This window comes from Pezoporus wallicus, unplaced genomic scaffold, assembly GCF_028554395.1.
Source record: "Pezoporus wallicus isolate ANWC-B61680 ecotype Strahan unplaced genomic scaffold, APGP_CSIRO_Pwel_v1 contig_3952, whole genome shotgun sequence".
Taxonomy (NCBI): domain Eukaryota; kingdom Metazoa; phylum Chordata; class Aves; order Psittaciformes; family Psittacidae; genus Pezoporus; species Pezoporus wallicus.
In genome coordinates, this window is record NW_026635034.1 from 2,026,067 (window position 1) to 2,053,740 (window position 27,674).

Below are 27,674 nucleotides of genomic sequence, written 5' to 3' on the forward strand. Positions count from 1 at the left end.
GAGCCGGCTTCAGTGTGCGCTTGCAGCCCAGAAAGCAACCGTATCCTGAGCTGCATCAAAAGGAACGTGACCAGCAGGTCAAAGGAGGTGATCCTGCCCCTCTACTCTGCTCTTCTGAGACCTCACCTGGAGTATTGTGTGCAGTTCTGGTGTCCTCAACATAAAAAGGACATGGAACTGTTGGAACAAGTCCAGAGAAGGGCCACAAGGATGATCAGGGGACTGGAGCACCTCCTGTATGAAGACAGGCTGAGAAAGTTGGGGCTGTTCAGCCTGGAGAAGAGAAGGCTGCGTGGAGACCTCATAGCAGCCTTCCAGTATCTGAAGGGGGGTTATAACGATGCTGGGGAGGAACTCTTCATTAGGGACTGTAGTGACAGGACAAGGGGTAACGGGTTCAAACTTAAACAGGGGAAGATTAGATTGGGTATAAGGAAGAAGTTCTTTACTGTGAGGGTGGTGAGGCACTGGAATGGGTTGCCCAAGGAGGTTGTGAATGCTCCATCCCTGGCGGTGTTCAAAGCCAGGTTGGACAGAGCCTTGGGTGACATGGTTTAGTGGGAGGTGTCCCTGCCCATGGCAGGGAAGTTGGAACTTGATGATCTTAAGGTCCTTTCCAACCCTAACTATTCGATGATTTTATGATTCTGTATCTCATAATACAGATAAATTAAAAGCATCAGCTCAACCTCAAATGTTTATTGCATTTCAAACAGCATTTATCAAAAGAAAAAGCTCATTACAACATATATAGGTACTGGACCATCCAAACCCCTTCATTTGGAATGCCTCCAGCATAAGAATCTAACACAAATCATTCTTAAATACAACATATCTACACTAAAAAGAAAAGACATCACCCTGTCTCCTGAAGAGAAATCAGTTCCACATGGAAAAATCTATAGGGAAAAAAATATTAAATTATCAGTCTCAACTTTTGAATAAATAAACAATTTTCCTGCAGTGGAATGTTTTCACTCAAATAAACGATCAGATCTCACATGCCTACTTAAATATGTCTGACTTCGGTCCTTACAAAATGACAAGACCTCAGTATGATAAACCAGATGATAGTTTAAAGCAAGACAATGAGGCATTGTTTACAGAGAAGATTGAGAAACTGGTTTAACAAAAGGGGTCCGTGGACATCTATTGTATGCACAAGAAGGAGATTTACTGGAGATTTTGTAATTTCTACAAGGCTCTTTCCAACCAGCTTCATTAACTTGAAGTAAATCAAATCATGCAGAGATCTGGCTCAGCCAGAGAGACATGCCGGGAAAGATACAAAATGAAGAAGAACAGATGCAAGTTGATAAGCTTCAGAATCTTTGGCATTTTTCATAAACATCTTCAAGGCTTTTAAATTTCTATATTCACCCATTTTCCCACACACACTCACCTATAAATACATTATACATGTACTCTTCTTTATACACAACTTTGTATATGCATGGGTACACAAGCACACGTGCAGACAAAGAGGTGTTTTTGTGGCTTTTAAACCACGATAATCTTTTTTCTATCCTTTCCACTCGCAGCTACACATAGCTTTGCATGACCAAAATACATTCCTTCTCCAATCGAGCCTAGGAAACGTGCCTTTCTCATTCAAAGGCAAGTGCAGATTGTTACTTTGAAAAAGAAACTTCTTGAAAAATCACTGAATCTGAGTAATAATCCAGTGGAAGATACTCTGGTGTTAATACACCATCTTCAAATTCACGCAATAGGCCCACAAGATTGAATTACTGAACCACATAGCTCAAATCCATTTGGATCACTGATCCATAAGCAAGGTTTTACTCGTTTCACCTTTAATTACATGAATTCCAAAGTCATCTTTTGTTAAACATAAACCTGTCCCTCAGGATTCTCTATTTCTTCGGACTGTGAACTACCCCAGGTGATGCTGGTGGCAATCCTTGCCTGGGAACTACAAGCAGCACTTCAGCTCTTGACTTATTGTGCTGACAAATTGCTCCAGTGATGTCCTACAGCACCTAAAGGACTGAGGGCTACACTCTCACCAAAATTAAGCAGGTTTACATAGGATTCTGTGTTTGTTTCCCCTGTCAAACAACATGAATAATGCTGGTTATCTGAATTCTATAAAGCAGAAGCACAGTAGCCAAAAGACTGGTAAGCAAGCAAGAAATCACATTCTCTTCAGAATAGAAATTGGGGTCCTTTCTTCTGTCTCTTTGCTGCTCAGTTTCCATATGACTTCACTTTCTGATCCTCTCCTGGTGAGCTACCAGGAAAGAGTCCAAGACATCAGTGATGGACCAAAGTCTGCACTATTGCACAACCGCTTTTTCAGGTATTATGCTGTCTTTCTGCACAAACACTTGTCTCTTTAAGGCTATAAAGTGTTTTTTCTCTTGGATGTGTAGTGTTGACCCCTTTGGATTTAGACAGGAAAACAACAGCTATGCTGAAAATATCTGACAAGATGGAATTATAAAAGGCAAGTCAACAGAGTCTGTTCAGGTCAGCGAGTTAGGCTTTTCTAGTCTCTTAATCCTTTTACAGCAGAAGGTTCTCATGCTTCCATTGCCAGCAATGGATCTCTGATGATTCCAGTAGCCAAAGAGTTAAACACAGTGTGGGCTTTAAAAAAAGAAGGGGGGGAGGGAAGGAAAAAAATGGGAAAAAAAACCCACAAGTGCTGGATGAAATACTGAGATGTTGTTGGAGCTCCTCACTCTTTCTGCTAATTATGATAAAAAACTTCTTAAAATGTACATTGCTTGAACAGAAGATGGGTATCAAAGACTCGTTAATTCAGAGCTTAAACCTTCCTAGGCACAGTGATTTAACTCCGAAAAGAATAGCTTTCATATCTTAAATCTGTCGGATATGTTAAAAACTGGTTCAGAGCATCTCCTCACATCAGCTCAGCTGATCTGCTACACTAAGCGGAATTATCTCTTCCTACATAAAACAGGGAGTGCTGCCACATCCAGCTTCTGCAACCAAAGGGAAAAAATAAAGCAGTGCAGTTGCACCATCCTCTCCCATTCTCCTCCCCACTCCAAAAACTAGTTCATACATTCCACCTTGCTCTTTTTGGGGCTGCAACTCCATGCTCAAAAGGCAACCCAAAAAGGACAACCCAAGATAGGTGTTTATAAAAAAACACATCTTCAAATAAAAAACAAACCCAAAAACCAAAGTCTGTGAGTCTGTTGCAGTGATTATAGTGTTGTTCTGAAACAAGAAGGGGAGGAGGGAAGCTCATGTTCATGCGTAGGGGGTACGGAGGGAGATGCTGCATTCTGAAATCACACTGCATCCTATAGTGCGCTCCGCTTCTTCCTAATGGGACTGGAGCTGCTGTATGGTTTCAATTCAGCATGCTGCACCTGTAAAAACAAACAGACATGACGTTTGCAGTTAGGTAACTCTAGCTCACTGCAGTGTGTGTTAATGGCTCCCTGAGGACAAACCAAGGGAAACTAAGGAAGGTTCAAAAGTAATGAATCATTTTCTAAACACAGGAACATGGGGGATTAATTGCAGGAAGGATTTGAGAAGTCATGCATCATTTCTTGAAACAAAAATATTAAAAGCAGATTTCTCTAATGAGATACATGGGGTTCTACCTGATTACAGCAATGTAGGCTAGATCTTTTGGGTTTGGTTTGGGAGGTCTTTTTCTTATCTTTCTGGCATTAACCTGTAAATTTAATGAACTTCTGTCAGGAGTTTCAAGTGGATCTCAATACACAGCAAGATGACAGTTGTTAAAACCGTCCACAGACCTCAGGATGCTGACACAATCATTTTGAGAAAGGAAAATATTTTCCCAAATAGAACCTGGACAAAGCTGCCTCCACCTTTCAAACCAATTCCATATACAATATAATGGTTAAAGCATGTGTTATAAACTGACAAGGATGGTGTAATCGCCAAATCATCTGTTCTACAGAAAAGCGTTTCCATCGAAATCATGGGGCAACTTCTGCTGAGCATTGCATCTTTTTCATTCCTCTTTTGTCCAACACATGCGGGTGGTATACAAATGGCTGTACCACAGACAGAGGTAATTTCTTAACTCATCGCAGTACCACAGTGAAATGATGATGTATTGACAGCACAGAAAAATAAAAACACAAAACACTGATAGCATGTAAAAGCAGACAGAGGGACTTGGGATCTGCCATGGATGAGCGTCTGGCTGTCACATAAGCTCGCTATTTTTAGGACTAGTGGAAAACTCTGAGAAGGTTTGTCCCAGCCTAGGAACTTTTATCATTCCTCCCATAGAAAATAGTTATTTTCCTTGGAAAGCTTAAGGGATCCCCAAATGATGGAAACCACTCAGGGAAATGTTATAAATGTAAATGTTAAATAAAGCATAAACAGAAAAGCAGCTTATCTTTAAGCATAAACACTAAAAGGGCATATGCAAACCATCACTGCAAGTCCAGCATGCTTTACAACAGTAATGACAAAAATAAAAGAACATGCTGAAGCTTAATGTCTCTATGATCATTTCTATTTAGCTTTTTTCTCTCCCACCAGTCTATGGCGAGATTTCACTCAAGATCAAGACCAACCAATCTGGTAGCCTATTGAAACAAATGTCACCAGAAGCCTTTCCAACCTTGTTTCTCTACCAGATGCCTCGACACTGCATGTCAGCAATTACTTTTCTGTCTCCAACAGAGTAAAATCACTACAGGCAAAACTGTGAACCCCTTATTCACAATGAGCAGCACCTCACTGTGAAAGTACCACAATTCACAGAGGAAGGTACAACATAAGTGGGATCCAGGGCATCAGGATCAGGGCCTGAGGACACAGATTCCAGCTGATTAAAACAAAAGGAAGAATCCTTTATATTTTGTGGCTTCTTTACCCAGCAAGACTATTTTCCTTCCTCCAAGAGAAACAAACAGATCCTGACATTCTGAAGGACTTATTGTTCAAATAATTCCCAGGAAGATAGGCAAGATTACTAAGACAGTGTTGTTGTTTCAAAGAAATAGAAGAGACTTGACTGAAATTGAGGGAGGACAGACTCTGGTTAGATTAAAACTTATAATTCCATAATGGTAGAAGATTGATCTGATCAACTGCAGAGTTTTTAATACACATCTCAAAGCTATCTTTAAAGGAAAAGATGAGCAGAGTATTGTCCAAGGGAGGCCTGGAGCTCAAGCACAAAGTCACAGAAATAATGCCCTCCACGCCTCTTTTTTTGAGAAAAGGAAGAATTCAGCAAATCCTTTTGGATGGTTATCTCTATCAAAGAGACTATTTTCCCCTTCCTTCCATACAAATACCAGAGCAGAAAGGTGACGAAAACCACAGTTCAGTAACCACGCTGGGTGATTTTCCAGATCATTTTAAAGTAGGTCTTTTCAGGATAATTTTTCTGCAATCATTTTATCCTTCTGACAAAGGATTTTGGCTCCCCTCTCTTCTAACACCCTCCCCCCCTTCCACCTTTGTGGATTTTCCTCAATTCCTTATCTTCATTACTCAAAAGTGCACTGGCATCATGGTCCCCAAGCCCAGCACCAGCCGCTCTCAGTGCCGCTTGTTGCCTCTGTTGGCGGTGGCCATTCATTACCTACCTTTTGAACATCAGATGGTACCCTGGAGAGGAAATCTAGTAGCTCATTATTGTCGATGGCGTAGGGATTTCTAAGCCTCTTAGTAAATTTATTTATGCCTAGGAAAAAAAAAAAAAAGGCAAACAAAATAATATAACTCTTTTCTAATCCCTCCCTCCTAAATCATTCAGGCAAGGTGAAAAAGGGAAGAGGAATTCACAAGTAAAAATCAGTGTGAAAACAGTGCCTTGGACTTAAAGCCATGCACATGTTCCCTGTCATGTGGAATCATTCACAAGTGCCTCCTGGAGGAAGTAGAGGATGTTATTTATAAAGGTATTTCTTTACTTTGGGGATTGATTGTTGTCAACAACATGGCAAAAAGAGATTGCAGCACGCATTTATTCTGGGGGGTATTGTGCAGAGAATACGTGAATTAAAAGCCGAGAATGCTGTTAAATCTTCTGTCCTCCATGACCAAAGACATTCCCTCTCCTCTTGCCCAGGGAACTGGAGGGCTCTGAAAATAATTGGGCAGCATAAGGGCTTTTTTTCCTTCGTTTTCTTCTGAAAATGAAAGCTTCCCATCCCCTCCATGTCTCATAGCTTATCCTCTCTTTGCAGAACCAGATTTGACAAGTCGGCCTATTATGATGCTGTGTGAAACTGTAAAAACTTACCGCAAGATTTACTTTATTTTAGGGTTTTAGGGTAAGTAATTTGGCTTATTAAGTGCAGCAACAGAGGTCCCTGTCTCCATTGACTTAGTTATGCTTCAGATATCAGAGGTAGTCTCTAATCTGGACAGAAGACCCACGGGAGTGTAGCATTCATATTACTGTGGTGTTCATGAGGTCTTCTCTTCTCCTCCCTTTGAGGAAAGGCCCTCAGTCAGCACCACCTCAATTGTATGGGCTGGGATGGTCAAGTGAGAGACCTGAGCATCCTTCCCAGCTCTTCCTTTGTGCCGATGCAGCCACTTAACATCCTACTGCCAACATTTCCCCACTGAGAAATAGCAACTGGTAGTGTGGTTACCTAAAGGTGTGGTGGTAGAAGAGCAAAGGAACAATGCTCCTTTCCTAATAGGTGAAATCAGCTAACCCACTTTAAAGAACAGCAAAAAAATATCAAATGTTGTTTGCCTCTGAGCATCATAATACAGGAATCAATTCCATCATGCCCCTGTCCAGTAGTTTCCCTGAAAGTGATTTCAAATGTGATGCCTGCTTCAGCATTCTCCTCTCTCGGAAATGTACCTGCTTCACATCCGAGATTCAGCTTTTAAGCCATATACTTGTAGCAAAATGCCAACACAATTTTCTGTGTACCTGATTTTTAAAAAACAGAAAATACCATAAGGTCTTTTGAGGCCTTGCCACAGGGTAGTTGTTTAACATGTATTGTATTTGAAGGCCCTGTCAGTCTAGATGATGTTGAATGGATGTATAGTTTTTATGTACTCCCCATGTCTTCCACACGAGCACAGCAGTATTTTGTTACTGAACTTTCTACTCCTAGCAATTTCTCTCTTTCCCTTTTGCCCTTTATTTTATTTTAATCCTTTATTTCTTTTTTTTTTCCTCCCCAAAAGCGGCTGTTTGTACTTCCACCTTCTCATCACCTCCCTTTTCTGCCTCTATGAGAGCCAAGGCAGCAGCTGATGGCTGAGCCCCAGTGATGTGGGGTCCCTACAGCCCAGAACTGCACCAGGGCTGAGTACAGGAGAGTTAAGACCCAAAAGGCTTCCAGGGTCCAGCTCTGCAAAACACACCTTGTCCACTCCCTACCATTTCCCAGCTGGGAGGCTCCAGCACCAGGAAGCTAGTTACTCTCCTGCAGAACAGCAACACTAGTTCATCTAGGCTAATGCTCTTGTGGTGCTCTTGGAAACTTATAAAGAACCCTAAGAAAAGCAAATCATTGGATCACCTGGGGGGTGGAGGGGAAATGGCCATTTTAAGAAGTTCATAGAATATTTATTTACCTCTAAGCAACAGCACTTGATTGTCTAACAGGTCATTTAAAGCTTGTTTTACTTCATTCTGTAGATTTATACCTTATTTATCGCACACAAATAAGACACAGTGGAGTACTTACCCCATATTAAAACAATGTACCTCAGTGGTATGAAATACAAAATAACTGTGGCTGCTGCCAGGACCAAGCAGGCCAGGACAGAGAGGAAAGGCACCGTCCAGTTGAATGTGCTGTAAAGAAAAAGGAAAAATCCTTCTCAACATTTCTGCTCTTGGACATTGCTTGTATTCTGCTACCCAATAATAACGACCTCTTTGCAGTGCTCAGTGCATTCAGATCACTTAAATTGCAGTCTCTTTGGAAGGTGGATATGCAGATTCCTGCATCAGGATGCTATAACACATTAAGGGAGATATCTAAGAGGCCGATATCAAGTCTCTGGGGAGCTCAGTGGACTTGTAAGGCATGTAGCAGGTCATTTTTGTTTCTTCTTTATACGTGTCGCACTTGTTACACATCTCTGCTCATCGGTCAGCTCTCCATTATTCATGGGCGGATTATCTGATCTGGAGATGAGGCCACACTGCGAGTGTGAGCTATCTGAGCTGGCTCCACTGGGCCACAGTGGAGATGACATGGGATGCGTGTCAGTGAACGACATGGCAGGCAGCCAAATTCAACCCCACCAACTTGTAATGGATTGATTATGACATATGCTAAACCTTAAAAGAGCAGTTTATTTCTCTGTATCATATTAGGAAATAATATTCTATATAAACCTCTCAACACACGTATATCTGCTTCTGTTTCCTTGTGTTTTCAGCAACTCCTGACTACATTGTATATAGGAGGCTGCCTTGGGTAAGCTAAAGTATGCTGGCAGTAGCCACGCTTCTGCACACCATCAGCCTGCATCAGATTTTTCCCAAGAGAAGCACTCAAGGGGCTTAGATACTACAGTCTTTCAGACTTTTGCAGCATTATAGCACAAAGTGGGACTTTTTTTCACTCAGACCCTTTATTTCTATGACCACGATGGATTTAAGCTCAGCAGCTATTGCTAACACATCTTTGATGTTACTATATCCCCCTGGTTCCCCATAAGACACACCCCTACAGCATGCACCAAATATTGAGATACCTGGACTACATGAATGCCAGTTAGTCCACAGGAGAATTTACAGATCTGAGCATGTCTGTTTAATACAATCTGCCTGTTAACTTCATCACATCACAGTGATGGGGAGTAGGAAGAAGAGAGAATGAATGTGGACCCACTTATCAGGCTCTAAAATAAGACAAACTTCCCTTGACAGATAGAATTAATAGGATGCTAAAAGAATCACTTTTAAGCTTCAATAAATGTATTAAATATTAACTAAAGATAGGTGGGAGAGGACACACTGTTATCAATCAACGTAGCTTAAGTTAAAGGAAAAAAATAGCAAAACAGCTCAATTCAGTTAAACTATTAAAACTCCCTGTGATTGTATGACTGGAGTGACAGACGGAAACTGCAGCACAATTCAGTCTGTCACTGACAGAAAAACTTCAGTAGCAATTTGTTAACGGTACATTACTGTTGAGTTACAACAGAATTCTTCTGAAATTACATTGGGCATCTGCATTAATACCCAATGTGTTCTTTAAGACCACTGTTACCAAAATGAACATAAGAATTAATAGTACTTAAGCACTGTGAGTCTTCCTGCTATGCAGCTGGGCAGAACAGTGCCCTGTTCATAGACTGGGATACATCTTCGGGCCACTTCTACCCAGCTGGGGTGTCCAGTGTGGAACCACAGCACATGCGTTTGCTGTATTTTTAGCTTGAACCCAGCTCCTCATTAAAGTGTGGCTCGATCACAAACCATCACTTTGTGTTCAAAACAGAAAACAATGTGGGTCAATTAAGACTGAGCTATAAAAGTTTGTGTGTGTTTGTGTGTGGGATTTTCTTTATATTTTAGGCTCTTCACCTCCCTCCTTTGTTAAGGTCAGGAATACTCTATGGGCCTCCCTATGCAACCCGTTGGTCTTCCTCGTGGCACCAGCAGGAAGCAGACAGCTCAAAATGGTAAAAAGAGAATAACACCAATGTGTTGGGTAGGGAAATAAGTGACTGGTAACCTCCTGTAACCATGGAGAGGGCGTGGGAAAGGCAACGCCAACCATCAATTCCTACCTACTTTCTATGAAGAAAATGAAAAGAAATGCCCAAATACTTCTGCGCCCACATCTTCAAGCAATATTTTTCCCTTATGGGGCATTCATGACTCCCCATCCCATCCCAGACAAGACCAGAAATCTAGACAAATGTGATAAGTACATTAGTAGAGCATATGCTTCTCCTCTTCTAAGGAGATAATACCTAAAAGGGGCCTAACAAGGAATCTGGAGAAGGCCTTTTTACAAGGACATGTAGGACAAGGCAAAATGGGTTTAAACTGAAAGGGAGGTTTAGATAAGATATTAAGAAGTAATTCTTTACTGTGATGGTGGTGAGTCACTGACACAGGTTGCCCAGAGAAACTCTGGCTGTCCCATCCCAGCGGTGTTCGAGGCCAGACTGGACGGGGCTTGGAGCAGCCTGGTCTAGTGGAAGCTGTGCCTGCCTGTGGCAGAGGGGGTGGAACTGGATGAACTTTCAGGTCCCTTTCAATCCAAACCGCTCTATGAGCCTATAACTATATGCTTTGGAAAGGTTTCTGGAATAAGAGACTCTAAAGGAAGAAGCAGTGGTGGGACTGGCCACGTTCTCCTGGTGCAGATAAATAACCTTGCAGTTATTTTCAAAGCATGACATCCACTCCACCTTAATCCTCCTGGCTGTGCAAATCGTGGCTAAGCAAGGAAAAAATTCCCACTTACTTTTTAATCCTCTCTCCAAATGATGCTATTTCTTCTAGGATGCTTTGCACAGCTATGATGATCTCTTGGACCATGTGGATTCTCTCAATTAACCCCTTTTTCTCAGATTCCTAACAAAAAAAAAAAAAAACAACCAAAACTTGTAATACATTCTGTATTTGCTAACATGTTCACAGATAGGTAAAGAAAGTCACATTCCCAGTACTGGGGACGCATCAATAAACTCAAGTGTATCAGTGAAGGAAGAAGAGAATACACACTCTGGGTTTATCACATACAATCAACATGAAGACATGCAGATCCCTGTATTTTCTTCTTTCCTTAGACACACAGGCAGAGATTTCATCATCACTTAACACAAACCTACTGCAGCACCTCAGACCAGACTTTCAGTGAATAACCCAGTTTCATATCAAACCAGAAGAGATGCTGAGCACCCCTGAGTCCAGCTGACATGTAAGGGAGTGCTGGGTGCTCAGGATTTCTCAGGAACAAAAATATTCCTGTGCAGAACTTCTAAATATCACTTTTCTGTGCTTTGTAAACTCCCATCAGCCATGCTGTTTTCTGTATATAGATTAGCAGCAAGACAGCGAATACAATATTTTTTGAACATTCTGTATACAGAAACCCATTCTTTTACTGGGGGGGGAAGAATCAAAGGAAAAAATCATTTTCCTTTTACAGCAGCCATCTCACAACTTCATTTCTTACTGCTTATTTTAGGCAACAACATTACAGGACATTACTACACATGTGCAGAAATAAAAAGGAAGCACAGAATGAATTAAAAATCAAAATTACTTAAATCAGCCTTGGAAATCAGTATACAATTATCAGCATTCAGCATTTCTTTGCCAGCAATCTAACACACATACAGGCATGCAAATTGGTGTGGTTGCAGATATTCTAGTGAGAAATCAGCAAAACATTCACTTATTACAAAATGCAGAGGCCTGGACACTGATTTTAAATCACATTTAGACACTCAAAAAATCAGCTCAATTTAGGAAAAAAAAAAAAAGGCCATTTTAAGCTGCATTTTAACCAGTCAGTGCCCAGAGAGGGGAGATGCTGGTAAAATGCACATTGGATCCGTGTTGTCTGTGGTCCTCACTGGCTGGGGCAGGGGAAAGGATGGGTAGGAGTAAGGGGAAGATTCACTCTGCTTCTGTGCTGTGAACCCACACTACTTCTCCATGCAGGAAAGAGGGTCAGAGGCTACTTAAAAGTCACACTGGGCCAGAGAGATCAAAGCTCATTCCTACAGCCTTTTGGCACTACCATGCTGTGAGAGGGCTTGTGTGCATCTGAGACAGGGGACTGCGCTCATCGTTGTGTGCTGGAGTAATGTGGGAACCATCCTTGGATGCTGAGAAGCAGACATGGCACTACAGCACTTGTAACCCTTTAGAATTGCTTAATGCCCATTTCTCTTCACAGTAATTTTGGAGATGAAAAAGCCAGCCAAATCCACCGGAGTTATCAAGCTCCAGACATCTGAATATTTGCCTTTAGGTTGCAAGTGAGTGCACAATGAATAGACGCAGCATTTTAAATAATCACACATTTGGGTGCGAAAATGAGTATTTTTACATTAATAAAACAACCAACAAAAATGAAACCCTTGGGGTGTGAAATAACCCCAGAACAAAATAAATAAATAAATAGTCAGTTTATGTGAAAATAGCACCAAAAAGTCACTTTCACACAACTCCAGTTATAACCTTGTTAGGCTCAAATTTAAATGACACATTAAGATTATATTTAACTATTCACTCACTAGAATGGTACAGCAGTCCCTTAACCAGAGCTGGCTTTTTTGCACCAAACTTGGAAGTAGAAGCTGGGGAGCAGTTCATGGAGAACCAGCCAGTGGGAATTTCATTCCATTCAAATTCAGAGGGGTAAAGAAAACACTTTATCTAAAGTGGTATTCCAGGGCAAGCCTACTCTTGCTACCCAGAGCTGCAAGGAAGATCATCTGTCAGCTCTATCTGCATCATGCTGACTTCATTTACACGTCTTCGATTGAGCTTAGAAATGTGGTGATAATGCAATTTAACCAAGACAACATAACTTCTGCTGCAGCCACCGGGCAGACTAAGCAAATAGAACAGAAACTACAAGTTCCCAGGATATAATGACAATTGCATGCACGTTCTAACCTAGCATGCATGCTAAAATCATACCTAGACAAAGATGTTTTCAATTTATAATACAAAATATGCCCAACCATGGAAAAAACAGAGATAGACTAGGATTAGAAAGCCTTGTACATGAAAACAGTTATTAGAGAGTAAAATAGGCTACCAAGTGCCCATTCAGTACGCACCACAGTATGTATGCAGAATCACTTAAAACTCCTGGAAATCTGTCGAGATCTTTTCTTTGTTATTTATTTGGGGTATTTTGTTATTTGCTTTTTGGTTATTTGTTTTGTTCTGGCAACCTGCAGTCTAAACACATCTACAGGATGATTAGGTTGCTGGTTAAGCAAGACAGAAGCAGACAAATGAAGTACAGCAAATGGGATTTTCCAAGTTATTTAGGTTTTGGGGGGCTGTTTATGCTTTCTGAAGCTGACACCTTACAAAACACTGTTGAAAGCAGTAAGAGTTAATAGTCCATCAAGAGGACAGCCACAGGTCCATATTTATTAGTAAGTGGGCAATTCTCAGACAGAAAACTATATTTGAACATTTCCATAGTTGTGGAAGATGTAATAAATAATCCTAAATATGTCTTCCACTTTCCCATCTGTGCAAGGTCCCATCATCCAGACAATTTTTCTCCCTCCTCCTCAGGTATCATTCCTTTCTGATATCTTTTGGACTCGATATATTATGCTGCTTGAAAACAGGATTTGGATACCCATGGTTTAAAATCACAGCTCAGAAGCTTTTGCTTGAATCAAAAATAAAATATCCTGCCTGTTTCTGGCATTTTTTTCCTAAAACCAGTCATGAAACGTCCATTCCTTCAAGGCCTTTTGCTTCTTTATTTCTGAGGTGATTACAGCACTGTGGGTGGACCAGAACTAGTCTTCAGCCTCTGGGAAAGAATTAACTCCATCAAAATAAGTTTACAACTGAGAATTAATTATATAATCAGTGTGTTACTTTAAATCTTCCTTGCATATACTGATTTAGAAACCTTCATTTCTACATTAATTGCCTGAACAAAGCCACAAAAGGGGACTTAAAAAAAGGTTAAGCATGTCAGAGAAGAGGGGAATAAAACAACAACCACCCAGCAAATTCAGAAGTTAAGTCTTTTGTGCCCAGCTAATGCACACCAACTTAAATTTGGCAATGAAGACACCAAATCTCTGCTGTACTGAATGAAATGTACTTCTAGATTTTTCTATTTCTGAAATACGTAACAGCTAATAAACAGTACACATAAATGCACTCAAAGGGTTACTATGGCTTTGTGTTATGCCGCTGCCAGACATTCAGGGACAGTTGCAGAAGAATCTGCCTCACTACCCCAAAATTGAGGTAATTCCTACACCACAGACTTTAAAAGCGTATGAAATGTGGGGCGGGCCAGGAGAGGACATCTTGAGCATTAACATGGCAATTCATGATTGGTGTGCTCTCTTTCTGAGAACTGGGCTTGGAAGGGAAAAATCACAAGATCTACAGAGGGAGAGTCTGAAAGCAAAGACTGTCTGTTTTTCAAAGACCAAGTAATGCTAGTTACTACTTCTGCTCTAAAAGAGCATTTGTTACCGAATTGAAAACTTGGATGGTGGAGATTTTCTAACTTCTTGTGATCATTTGTTTCAATGATTAATAGCCTTCATCCTTACCAAAAGCTGTTCCCTATTTTTCCAATCTGTCCTTCAGATATTTTTCCTCCGGATACATCCAAACCAGTAAGCAACACTCCAAACGCACAATTTTTAACATTGTTCTCTAAGTGTATTTCTGATGTATGCTTCCAATATCAACTGCATACAACTAAAAACTGATGCTTGAAGCCATGAACAAGTTCTAAATACTTGCTCACTTGGATTTCGCATAAAACACTTGCACAGAAAGAAATCTATGTGACTTTTCAGACAAGTGGTATTCATCAGCAGATCTCTGGCGTGCCAAGGGAAACTCAATATACAAAGCTGAGCAACACTTGGGGGCAAGGATGAGGAAAAGGGGAGGAGAAAAAAATAAATACCAATTAATGCAAAAGGAGGAAGAAAACAGGATACAGACAGCTAAGGAATTAAAATCTTGAATATTCAGGAATTCAAAGGAATTCAATGCCCAGCCCTAGGCTGGCCTAACTTTCAGGATTAGGTTGGATTTTTACAGTAGCTATTCTCATTATCCCACCACTGCTGCTGCAAGCACATTAGGGCAATGTTTTACCAGGATTCGTCCCACATACCAGATATGAACTCCCCCGTGCATTAGCAACAAACAAGATTGATGGAAAGGGTAAAGAAAGGAAAAAAGTTCGGGCATGCATGTCTCTGCCCCACTGTTATTCTGTTGGGTTTTGGTTTTTAAAACAAACCAAACATGCTGTGGTTTAGAGAAAGGCAGACTTAGCTGAAATTGGATTTAACTTACAGCTTGCTCTGTGCTAGACTACACAACTCTGACCTTACCAGTGTCCAGCAAAACCTGGGCCAAAGCAACATCTTAAGGCCAAAATACTCCTTGATGAAGAACTTCTGAAACCAAATAGATTTTGTTGGCTATAAGCAGCAGACCACTGAGTTCTATTGTCTGCAGGGAACCCTTCACTAACAGCTTCAGTCTAGCAGCAGAATGAAGCTCTTGTGGGAGGTGACAGCCATGGAGTGACAGACAGTCTCTTGGTAGCTAAAATGAATTCCAGGCAGAGCTTTGAAAACAGTCACCACAGCAACCTTGAACTGGATCCTGCCTCTGATGGGAGCCAAAGGCAGCTGGAAGGAACCCAGCAATCTGCCTTGCTGAGTCACTGTCTTGCCCTGTGCTGCAGCATCTGCTGCGTGGCAAGGAGACCTTCTCGGAGCTTCCAGGAGGATGGGTACCCGGAGAGGATGGCTGCCAAACTCTCAGCAATTGCCTCCTGCAGGCCTGAAACTGTGCATCACAGGATCTTTTTGTTTATTAACACCATGCTGCAAATGTGCCTGCCTGGCTGTGGAAATTGAGTGAATCTGCACGTACTTGAAATAATTACCAAATAGAGGAAATGCAACACATACGGGTCAATTTATGCTCTCAGTTAAAAAGGTGTGAAATCTGGAATAATTCCACCAGAGCCAATTGAATCACTTCGGATTGATGTTACGAAGGAGAGCACCATCGGCCTTAAAAGGACGCGTTTCAAAAGCAATGGCACATCATCCTACAGCTAAGGCTAGGGGAACACCGGCTAAAAGGCAGAGATGACCACTTCACGCCTTGTTCAGCAATGCTTACACTTTCTTTGCTTACATGAGATGAATCTCATCCGTGTACAAGACACCAGCAAAACTCTTCTAAGCCCAGCCCATAAACAAACTTATGTGGAGAGGTTTAGGTCATTAACTCTGTTGCTTTCTCTCTACACAGGCATGAAATGTAGGGGGGGGGGTTAAGAGGCATTTTCTGTACTTGCACACATTTTCACAGACATGTAAAGTAACCCAAAGTCGGGTGGCATCGCTACAGATTTTAAAGCAATACTGGTAGTCTCAACAGAATAAAACACCACTAGGTGAGGAACATAAGGAGCAACAAAAAAGAAGCCTGAATGGAAATATAAAGTCATCAGTAAATCTTTGATTTGAAAAACAAAAGGTGAAAGAAAACAAAAGGGTCAAAATAAGTGCTTTCTCCTGGAAATACACGAGAGACCTAAGAACAATCACATGGGGATTAGAATTAAACTACTGGATCGTCATCTACAATCTAGGTAATGGTCTTTAGCAATTTGGGTACAAGAGAAAGATAGATCTATTCATACTTCTGGACAATTCAAAATAAATTTTAACATTTTACATAGTTGGAACTCCTAAGGGACAAGAACTTGATGAGGTTTGTGTGCTTGATCCAGTGACCTGCCTACTCCTACGACTTAATGTTTCTTCAGGGACATACAGAAGCTATGGTGTTGGTTTACCTACCTCCAGAGGAAGAATTTTAGACTGCCATAGGGCTGCTAAGGTTTCTATGTAAGGAGAACCATACCACAGTCCCCAAGATATCTAAAAGTCCTCTGCAAGTCCCTCCTTTCAGCATCTCTCTCCCATCACTTCTAAACCTATGAATTACTAGGTCAATATGCTGAGACAAGGACTGTGACAATGTATGCGATGTCTATGGATAAGAGCAGTCCTAAACAATGCTGCAGTATAAGAATTAACAACAGACCATTTATCTTCCAGTTTCTTGATGCAGGAGGCTCCCAAGCAAAGAACGAAGCACAACCAGAGAAACCCCTGCACTCTGTATTAACAAGTTTGATAGGGTTAATAAGAAGCCTGGAAAAAACAGAAGCTGTAATTGCATCTTAAGTGATACCTGGAAACTTGCATTACACTTCAGTCAAGATGGTTGCAAGACCGGATGATTATGTGTGCTTAGAAGTGTCACATCCTCCAGCTCTGAACCAAGCATAGCTCTGGCAAGTAGCAGAACCCATCCCTTCAGCTTCTCCATCACTAACATATTCACAGTCTCTGAATATGTTCACAGAAGCAAGCAGCGAGAAGCCACAAAAAGCCAAACGAAGAAAGAACAGCAATTTAAGGGAGTCCACGCCTACACAAACACACACCTTGGGGCTTCTTTTGTGGAGAGCCCTTGCTAGTCTGAACATACCCTGTGCACCATGGGGTATTTTCAAGTCTTTATCATCATGTCTCTTCAGCAGTCTTAACGGGAGATGTTGAAATGCTATACTGCAATTGTTGTATTGAAGAGAAAAAGAAAAAAACTAATGAAATTATTTATACTTCCAGGGAAGAAAACAATGAGATGATATTGTCTTGATGACCTTTCCTAAGTATGGGGATATAGCATCTTACACAATAGACTCTTGGTTCATGTTTCAATTACTGACCTTTACAGTGGAGAAAATTAATGCAATTTTCATCGTAATCCACCCGTACAAATAAGATCCATACGGAAGGTTTCCACATGCTGAATCTAACTCCAATGGAAAATGTCAGCTGTTTGCTACTGGATGAATTTGACTGTAATTTGTTTGGCTGGAGTCTTTCTGAATCGTGTTCATAAAACTTTGTATATTTTTTTGTCCCTATTTTTGACAGAGAATTTCCTACATAAGAAACATTGGATTTTTTGGGGGGGGATTTTTCCCACTGTTCTTTTTTCCAATACATGAGATATTAAACATTTCTTGGAAGTTGCCAGATAACTTGGCTTAAAGCCACGGTGTTGTCTGATACTTCCCTATTACATCCCATTAGCCAAGCAGGGCTATGTTGGCTCACCACTGGATTGAGACCATCCAAAAAACCCAAAACCAAACAAACACGGAAACACACAAAAAAATACCCCTCAAAACACAACAGGAATTGTTGTTGATTTAGTTTCTTTCTCTGATTTTCCTTTGATTCAGTTACTAGACCTGGAATTAGTAATCATTTAAGTTTTATCTGGTTGGGAAGAGAAGAAAGCTTTTATCCATACAACTTAAGATCATCAGAAGACTCTTTAAAGCCGGGTGCTATGACACACTCATTAACCAGGGTAGCTGCCTGCTCTTGAAGCTATACAGTCATTGTCAAAAAAGGAAAAAAAAAGGAGTAAAATAAATAGACACGGTCAACAATCAAACAATTTGCACTGAGCTACATGTAACTTGTCTATACCTTCCTACTGGCAGGCAAAAGATGTTTTGGTGATGTAATTTTAAAACAATCCTTATTCAGACAGCTTGACAGACCCCAGAGCCGACAAGATGCAGCCTGAACTCCATGTCCAAGATGGCACAAATCCGAGAAGGCATTCATCCACCGAAGAGCTTGTGCCAAAGGGACAGAGCTCTCTTATCTTTTGCAGTTCTCCATGCTGGTATTTGGGGAGGGCAGAGGGGGAAAGAAAGGGGGAGTTGGCAATTAAGCCCTGTCATTTAAGACAGATAGTTTAGGTGGGGGGAGTTAATCTGCTCTTGGGTTTTTGAACTAAGTGTCTGTGTATTTCTAATTTGTAAACAGTTCATCTGTTAGAGCGTGTGTTACAATTCCCAGAAGCATGGCCTGTTATGTCTAACATGCAGCAGAACCCAGAAAGGCTATGTGTGTGAGTATTTTGATACAGCACGATGATAGGAAACAGAAACAGTGACCTTGTATACCACAACCCAACTAGCAGATTCCAACTTTAGGAGCTCTTGTATTAGGGAGGAAAAAAAATACACAGACTTCTTTCTAAAGTATAATTGTCTGTTTAAATGTTGGCATTGCTATGAGATAATGTCAAAATCACATTTTTCTTACACTCCCTCGAGAGCATTGACCACCCTCAGATTTGGAAAAGTCACTTGGAATAACCTAATGTACTTAAACATGCAAGTCATCACAGTGCAAGCATGGTCCATCAATGATGCAAAGCAGGAATATACCCAGGACAGGATGAAGACACTAAGGCCATGCTGCACAGCACTTGTCATGGGACACATGTAGTGGCTGGCAATTCTCTCTCCTGGCAATTCTGTGTCAGGATTCCATAGACCCATAACACTAGTATATCAATTAATACAAGTTATGAATTATTATTGCTGTAATGTTGGGATATAAACTGCTATCTTGATGAGAAAGCCTGCTGGAGGCGTCTACTGCTTTAGCCAGTGCTAGTAGCTTTCCATTTTCAAGAGTGCATGCAGGAAACAGAGATGGAGGCAATGCTGATTACAAAATGGTAGAGAAAAGATCAACATTGACTCTCAGGAGTTTTCCCACACTGGCATACTTAGTTAAAAGAAACCAAGAAAGAGGATGACAGTGGAATTGCCTTGGGAGAGAGGCTGGAGGGGTATCGTGGCAAAAATTCAAAGCGATCAGATCCATATTTAAGTGGCCCAGTTGTATTTATAGATAGAACCAAAGCCACTGGAGATAAATCCAGGGTAAATGTAACCTAGAATATTTTGGCTTTGCAGCAATAAATCTCTTTCACAGCACAGGAAACAGAGGATTAAATACCTATTTAATACATTTTAACTTGTTTTTTTTCACCTCAGCACTTGCAAATGAGAAAGAGGCATATGAAAAAAGGAAGACAGAAAATGGGATTAGTTCCAGCAAATAAGTTACACCTTTAGGCATCACACAAATAAGATGTAGGCTCAATATTTACAGGTGTCTAATTTTGGGTACCCACAGAATATAAATTATTGACTTTTAGAGATGCACAGTGTTCCTTTGGAAAAGGTACAACTTTCATTTAACAACTTCTGGTGAATCCCAGATATTGGTCCTTTTAGTTGTCCAATTTTACAATGCAGAGAGTGAATTATAAATGGGAATATTTAAACACGAAACCTGTAATTCAACTAGGTTGGCTAAAATTCACTTTATAACTTTGACGGATTTCTGGTTTCTCATTAAAACATAACCATAGAAGAGCTTGTTAAGCTTAAATAACTACCCCCCCATCAATTAGACTGCGAAGCTTCAATTCTAGTGTCTTCAACTGAGAAGAGTTAAGGTGCACTTGCTAACTGTGGTATTGATTTACTTCTCAATGATCAACAATTTCACTGCAACACTTTTAAAACATAGAATATTCAAGAGTCCTATTAACTTAGTATGCAATTTGAAAGTTTCACATTGCCTTGTGAACATTTTCTTCCTAACAGCTAATGTTCCCCTGCATGCTGTTGCTCGTTAAATAATTCCTCACCTTTTAGCTTTAAAGTATTTATAGATTATCAGATCCTCCTTCACTTACTTATGTTTTTTCAAGCTGTATACATTAAGTTCTCTTAATCTTTCTTCAGATGTCATGCCCTCTAATCCTTTTATCATTTGTCACTGTGGTTTGATAAACTCGAAAAAAAAATCCAATGAATTTTTCACAGTGAGAAGAATGAGTAAGTATGCTCCAATAAAATACAAAACAGGCCTTGCCAATTCCAATTCTTTCTATATTTCAGCCAATGAACCAAACCCCAAGCTTTTAAAGAAACGTTAAGAAAATTCTAACCAGTTCTCCACGTATTACACCAATTCTGGCCAACAGAAATGAAAATGCCAAATCTTCTGGGGAAAGCCATTAGCACAAAATGTGACCCAACACCAGAAATTCAGGTGGAGGATTTTACATACTCATGTGTGTCTTTACACCTTGTCTACCCATACGCATCATACCCATACCCTACCCATACCCTCACCTACCCACACCTATCAGTACACATACATACACGTGCCTGTTACGATTTCAAGCACAAAGTGGGGACTGCTCAGATTCAGTTAATGTTCAGAGATCTCGCATAGATTACACCACTATGGAATGTTACATAAACCAATCTTTTCATATTTTCAAATTTGCCAGTGAGCAAACTAGTAACAATTGTTTTTTCCAGTTACTACACATAATACATGAAGATCTCATGGAAATAGGATGGTGGGTGTGTGCTCTCCCACGTTCCTTCTGATTCTAGCTAACACAATCGTGAGATACACTTACCTTATCATCTTCATCCTCATCTTCATCCAAGCCCATAAGCTCCTGCAAAAGCAGATGTCCACATTTCAAAATGCTACACTTATTTTTCAGTGACAGGCAACATTTGTAAAGCTTCTGATACTCCCACAACATTTCATTACACAGTTTTCTCTCACTTCTACTGCAAGTCATCAAAAACCCCACTGCTTTCACCTTTCAGAAATAACATTTTGTATTCAAGGACTTTTTGGGTTTTTTGCAGTATCCGGAACAAAGCCTGCAATACCCTATACAAATTTTAAGTCTAAATAAAGCATTAGTGGCTGTACCCAGTAGTTTGAAGGCAACAGGCATTCAAATTCACTGACAACTTATGTATGTCTGTAAACAGCTTTGTTCTTAGTCTGACAAATGAACCAGCTGGCATGTCAAGGCTGAGGACTCTATACTCAACTTGTTCCATCTTTGCTGCTACAATGACTGTTCCCTCCCTTTAGGGCCGTTACTGAAACATTAGACTTCAGAAAATACATTCAGATGAACATAATCAATCTCACAAATCACAGTCAGATTTCTATGCAGCATTATTTTCTCCCTTTAACTTTTACGCTGACAGGTAGGAGGGGAAACAAAAGACTTGGCTAAGGCTTGAAATTAGGAGCACTTGGCTTTCAATTCAGGTATTTAATAATCTGAGCCTTTAACAGGGTCCTCTAAGTTCTTGGTTATTTACTAGGTACATTTGAATCACTGCATTACATGTTTAAATACAGCAAACATGCAAAGAATGTGAAGAATCATAATAAAAAGATGGTTTGGATTTGTGTTTTAAAGCAGTTGCATCCAGTATGCTCAGATACCCAGATTTACTCTTTGGCTCTCTGGAACACCCCAAACAGCTGAATTAACGCTGAGCATGGTTTACATTTCCACAGAAACATCCCATCTGTAAATCATAAGCCATTTTACCAATATTTATGAATTTAGCCTCCTGGCAACTGCATCATGCGTACAAAGTTAATACTGTTATTTTCATTTTATAGCACAGAAATCAGAGAGAATTCAAGGTCCACTTTTGCAAGGAGTGTTACTCGCATTATACACAAAATGTGCATGCTGGCACACAAAACCCAAAGGTAATACACATGCAGCCAAGGCCTAAAGAAGCAAGAAAAGGTAAATAAATGACTGTATAAAAAGCATCGGTATTTTGAAGAAAACCTTTTCTCATCTGCAGGACAGATGTGACATGGGGTAGCACCTGATTGTCTATTTCTGACCTACAGATGGTTAGAATCACAGGCACACATAAAAAAGAAATCAGGTAATATTAAAGGCACTTTGACTACTTGTTCCATATGATCCCAATCCTGCAAAGCACTTAGGCAGATGTGTAACTTTGCTTATGCAGAATGCACGCCTGAATTTCACTCACTGCAATGCATCGCTCACAGGATGTGTGACAGCAAAAGGGCCAACTTTCTGATGGACCTTTCTTCAGTATTACTACAATTAACCTGTATTTTCATGCATAGCCTTTTGCAGTACCCACATAAATGATGTACTGCTCAATTTTGCTTACTTATGTGAAATGCTCCTCACTTGAACATGCAACAAACTCATCACAGGATGAGTGATGGGTGCTGGAAGGTTTTCTCTGAGTATTTTTTTCTGGGTAGGTCATTATTATTTATCACCTTTTGTATTAAAAACAAAACCACCTGTTTGGCTGGGACTTTCCTACATGCGAAGCTCTCATTTTTCAGATCAAATGAAGTAGTTACTGAAGACACACTGTATCTTTCTATGTTATTCTGGACTTAGTTGAAATTGGAGATAAGCATTTCTTTCGCCATGTTCTCAAATCAAGTCTGTATTCTAGTCTGGATAATGCAATTTTCCCTATTTTCTAACGATGTTTCCACATCATAAGAGATGAGTACTGAACTAGGAGCAACTTTTCTCACTAAAACTAATAAGCCAGCTATCAGCCTTTTTAATTCTAGGATATTATTTCTTTGCATAAAATCCACTTGATTCATTTGAGTACAGGTATTCTTCATGGGTACAAATGTCAATCATCTTTTTAGACAAAGTTAGAAGGAACCTATAATTCAACCTGCATTTCATTACTGGTTACACATTTTAAACTAGATTATTATGGACATTCATGAACTTATTTTCATTTCTAACTGTAATTACCATTGCTCTGTAAGTAGAGACAGTGGCCAACATCAAACAGCGTTTCATACTCCAGCAACTTTGCCACACATACTGTAATTATTTTTATATTTAAATCTTTTTTTCTCCCAGATCAAGGGAAGGCTGGGGGGGGGTGGAGAATGGGATGACAGAGGGGAAGCATTTGTCATTTAAAGGGGGGTGGGAAGGAGGAATAAGGGCTTCCTAAAGTCTCAATCACAGGAAAAGATTTAAAAATAACTTCTCCTTTGGCTTCTATCGACTTTCCTCTTCTGTGAATCATGAATCATTAGTGTGACACAAAGCGTACAAGTAATAAGGTCATGGGTTTTAGAAACTTGTCGCTTTGTAAGTGTTTCTTATTTCAACTTAAAAACATTTGTAGTTATTTAGTAAGTAAAATCCCCATCCTACACACTCTCCTTGTCTTCTCCTATGACTCTGAATGGATTATTGCTTGAACTGAATCATGAAAATTGAGAGGGTTGACATTTCTTTTCAGTAAATTCGAAATAGAAATGCTATTTAGCTACGTAACTTGCTCAATACCATTAAAATATGTAACATTTTGCTCATGGGCAAATTCAAGCTGGGGATGCCAGAAATGTTACTGCCACTTTACTTGCCTGGGCATCTTGGGTGTTGTTGATCTTGCCTGTTGTGATGAGGGAGAAGTTGTATGCAAACAGCACCAGCAGAGCCAGGGGCACCATGTACAGTTCCACGGTCCAGACGGTGACCACAAATACCTGGGAGAAATAAAGCAGCAGAAGGGAACACATACAAGTGTTTAAAGTGAAAGGCATATAAGCAAGCCTTTCAGTTATTATCCCTATGTACACTCATCCTTGAATCCCTGTTAATCTCATTCATATTATTATTATTTTGGCAAAGAGAATCTGCTCTCAAAGCATGCTCTCTTTCTCTGCTGTTTGAACCCATTAGGCTTCTGTTTCATAGCTTCTCATCCCCTGTATCTGGTGAAGTACAAGGCCATGAATATACGGGCAGTCTGAAGGTTTTATTCACTTCTTCCTTGGACCCCCTCAAGCCTGAAAGACTTTTGTCCTTAGTACTACTGAATAACAGACCCACTTACAGAGGTAAACCTGCACCTCTTGATCAAACCCTATTTGCCATGTGATCTTTCATAGGTTAGAGGAGAGTTTAATCCTCTTGTGTAACAGGAACCATTCAGCTCCCTTGTCACTGCAAAGGGGACAATCAGCAAACACACCTTCACCATTAATCCATCTATGTTCTCAGCATAGCAGCATCATTTCCTTCCAGAAGGATCTAGGTTGCACATAATTTTGGAAAGGGATTCAGTAAGTCTCTGTTCTCATACCCTTGATATTTTTCAGCATGACATATTCCGATTTCACTGGTTGATACCAAACCAAGCTGCAAGCCTATCTTGCAGTACCAACAGTACCCGAACAGACGGCAAACTTGGAGTGGTTGGCAATGCAAAGTTAACAAACTAAATCCAGAGCTGCCATAAAATGCATGTTGTGATCCCATTTCCTTTTCTACTCATACATAGTGTTTCCAGAAGAACTGCCTAATGGTGGTGGAAATCTGAAGCTATTTTAAACACTCTCCTCTACAGACAAAGCACAAACACATTTAACTGTTTTTTCTTCCTCAAAAGGAACCTGGGTTGATCAGAAACAAAAAAAAAACAACTAAACACATTTTTGGATTAATACAAGTAGGTGAAAATTAGTCAGATCCAATTAAAGTATCTCAAACTGCAACAAAAGGGAAACTCTATGGGTAATCAGAAAGCTAAATCTCTACCGCCCTTCATCCTTGGGCCATTAGGTATTACATATATAAAAGCAACACTGACACTTGCAGAATAGGATATTTATGGCAATGTATTTTTGTGTTATGTATCTGAAAGTCCAACTACACTGTACCAATAAGAATTTCACACTGCATTCAGCACGGTGAGAATTTATACCACTACAAAACAGCAGCTGTTGTAATTTTAAAACAGAAAGACATCAAGCAAGTGGTCAGTTAATATCTACCACGGGCCAAACATAAACCAAGAAACAATGACTGTATCGGTAACCTTCCCCCAAACAGCAGTTGCATTTTCTAGAGTGAACCTGACTTTATGCTATCCGCTGCTACGCAAGGAATTAGACTGTCATCCTATTATTGGCATTTGTGGGCCAGTAAAACAATCTCTGCGATATATTCATTTATAAAATGGGCTGACAGCCAGACAATATATCCCCATGCCACTGATTTGCAGCATAGGAATGTAGAAGAGGATTCGTTTTGTTTTTAATTTCCGGTCCTGATTTTCACCATAGGAGTGATAATGATTCCAACTGCCACATTTTATATGTAAACAAGGCAAGAGAAACACAAGAATCCTGGCCAAGAAGGCATGGTACTTGGTCTGCCTTACAGACTTCTTGCATGGCTTTAGTTAATAAAGACTTCAAAAACTGTTATATTCCAACCTAAGAAGTCCTCCCTAAATATAAAAGTTCTAATCTGAGCAAGTTCCTCTGAAGCTATTCCAATTCCCTTGCTTTGTAAGACAAAATGAAGCTGATACCAGCTCCTATCCTACTTTAAATGTCACTCTAAAGAACAAAGACTTGTTACTGTACACATCTATACAGATATCTATCTCAGGTATATATGGAGAGATAAAAACAGACACACACACATAAATACATCTGATCCTTATGTAAACTACTTCATGGAAATTCATATTGCTAGGTATTAATTCAAAACATTTGCTTCAGCCTGTTGGAGGAGGTTGCATTTACATCGTCTCCGCGGGGTATTTCAAACTCAGTCTTGTCTTAACGCAGCAAAAAGACTCCACCAGCAGTCAGCTAGGCAAAGTCCTACAGGAGTCAATGAAGCTCTTGAAGAACCTCTCTTCATTCATTCAGTTGCAGGACTTGAACCAATTTTAGTGCATCTGTCACCATCCTATATGAACATCACCCTGCTCGGTTGCAAGTATAATACAACCTTGCAATCACGGGTCATTTAGGCAAGATACAAAATCAAGACCTTGGTGATTTTAGATCCAACAGTACATTTTGTGTATTATTAAGTTTCAGACCTTAAAACTTAATTACAAAATCTCACTGTAGTCTCAAATTGATAGCTGAGGCATACTGCCGCTTCCTTTCTAATGCTGACTGGTTAATCGGTTGCTGAGTTATATCTCAGGCTGTGATGCTTTGATAGAGCTCCCACATCTCCTTAAGAAGAGTTGCTTTACTGCTACCGCCGCAGTAAAGGGAACTCTCATTACTGTGACACAACACAGACACAAGACAAATTGATTTAGCTATTCAGAAATTATTTAGCCTTGGAGGTATGGGAAATGATTGCTGTGAACACAGAGTACATAATAAAAGTTCAGAGGGTGTTTATAAAGCGAAGGGAAATATTTCTGCATTCTAACAGCCTTTTGAGTAGTTCTGAAACATTGGTTTTCAAAGCAGTTCCCAAACAGGCCCCGTGTCCTATTTTATCAGCTCTCAGGCAGCTCCCTGACACTGACTACAGCATCAGCAGCCCTGTGATATGGACACTCACACCTCAGATTACAAGGATCTTGATCGTGCATGTTTTTATTGTCTCCGCAGTGATACCTTAAGCCTGGGAGAAGCTCTGCATTCTGCTCCCTAAACTATTTTCTTATAATAATTTCTTTGACAAAAGTCAAGAATGGTTCAGCTGCTGACGTACTGAATCACAGAATAATAGAATGGTTTGGGTTGGAAAGGACTTTAAAATCATCCTGTTCCAACATCCTGCCATGGGCAGAGACACCTCACACAATCCAGGTTGCTCCAAGCCCTGTCTGACCTGGCCTTGAACGCTTCCAGGGATAGGGCAGCCACAGCTTCTCTGGGAACCCTATGGCTCACCACCCTCACAGTAAAGAATATCTTCCTTATATCCAACCTAAATCTCCCCTGTTTAAGTTCAAACTCAAATAAATCTGTATATATGTCTCTATAATGGCTACTGCAAGGAACAATATCTTCCTGATTTCTTCTAATCCTCTCAGCATTTTGCCTAATACATAGACTGGTAAGGGAAGTCATTAAAGGTTCAGATCACTTGTTCAATATCACAAATGTCAGGAACAGAAACCAAGCCTCTGTTTCAAATGATCCAGTTTTAACAAACCATACCTTTTTCTATGTTTCACATCATCGTTAGACCAAGTTCTGTCACACATAATCCATTACATCATCAATACCTTTTCTGCTGGGCTTCATACTGTGCATGAGAGAAGTTAAAAGGACAGAAGCCAATTTCTAAAATAACACAAGTGCAATCTGGTTTTCTGCGTTACTGCTTTTCATGCAATTGGAGAGTATAAAAGCCTATTACAGAACTGAGCATTTTAATTCACAGCATTATAAAACAATGATCA

At 40.2% G+C, this 27,674-nt stretch overlaps 1 protein-coding gene across 2 annotated transcripts in view; it reads right to left on the bottom strand.

Annotated features, from left to right (window-relative positions):
* Positions 1 to 686: 686 nt before the first annotated feature.
* The window catches only part of MCTP2 (multiple C2 and transmembrane domain containing 2), a 106,379-nt gene continuing 79,391 nt past the window's right edge, over positions 687 to 27,674 (bottom strand). For both annotated transcript variants that reach the window (XM_057418149.1, XM_057418227.1), the window contains 6 exons: positions 23,866 to 23,988; positions 21,059 to 21,100; positions 10,419 to 10,528; positions 7,668 to 7,777; positions 5,589 to 5,686; positions 687 to 3,368 (listed from right to left, as the gene is read on the bottom strand). In XM_057418149.1, coding sequence (XP_057274132.1) covers positions 3,300 to 3,368; positions 5,589 to 5,686; positions 7,668 to 7,777; positions 10,419 to 10,528; positions 21,059 to 21,100; positions 23,866 to 23,988 — 552 coding nt within the window. In that variant the 3' untranslated portion in view covers positions 687 to 3,299. The remainder of the gene's footprint in view (positions 3,369 to 5,588; positions 5,687 to 7,667; positions 7,778 to 10,418; positions 10,529 to 21,058; positions 21,101 to 23,865; positions 23,989 to 27,674) is intronic.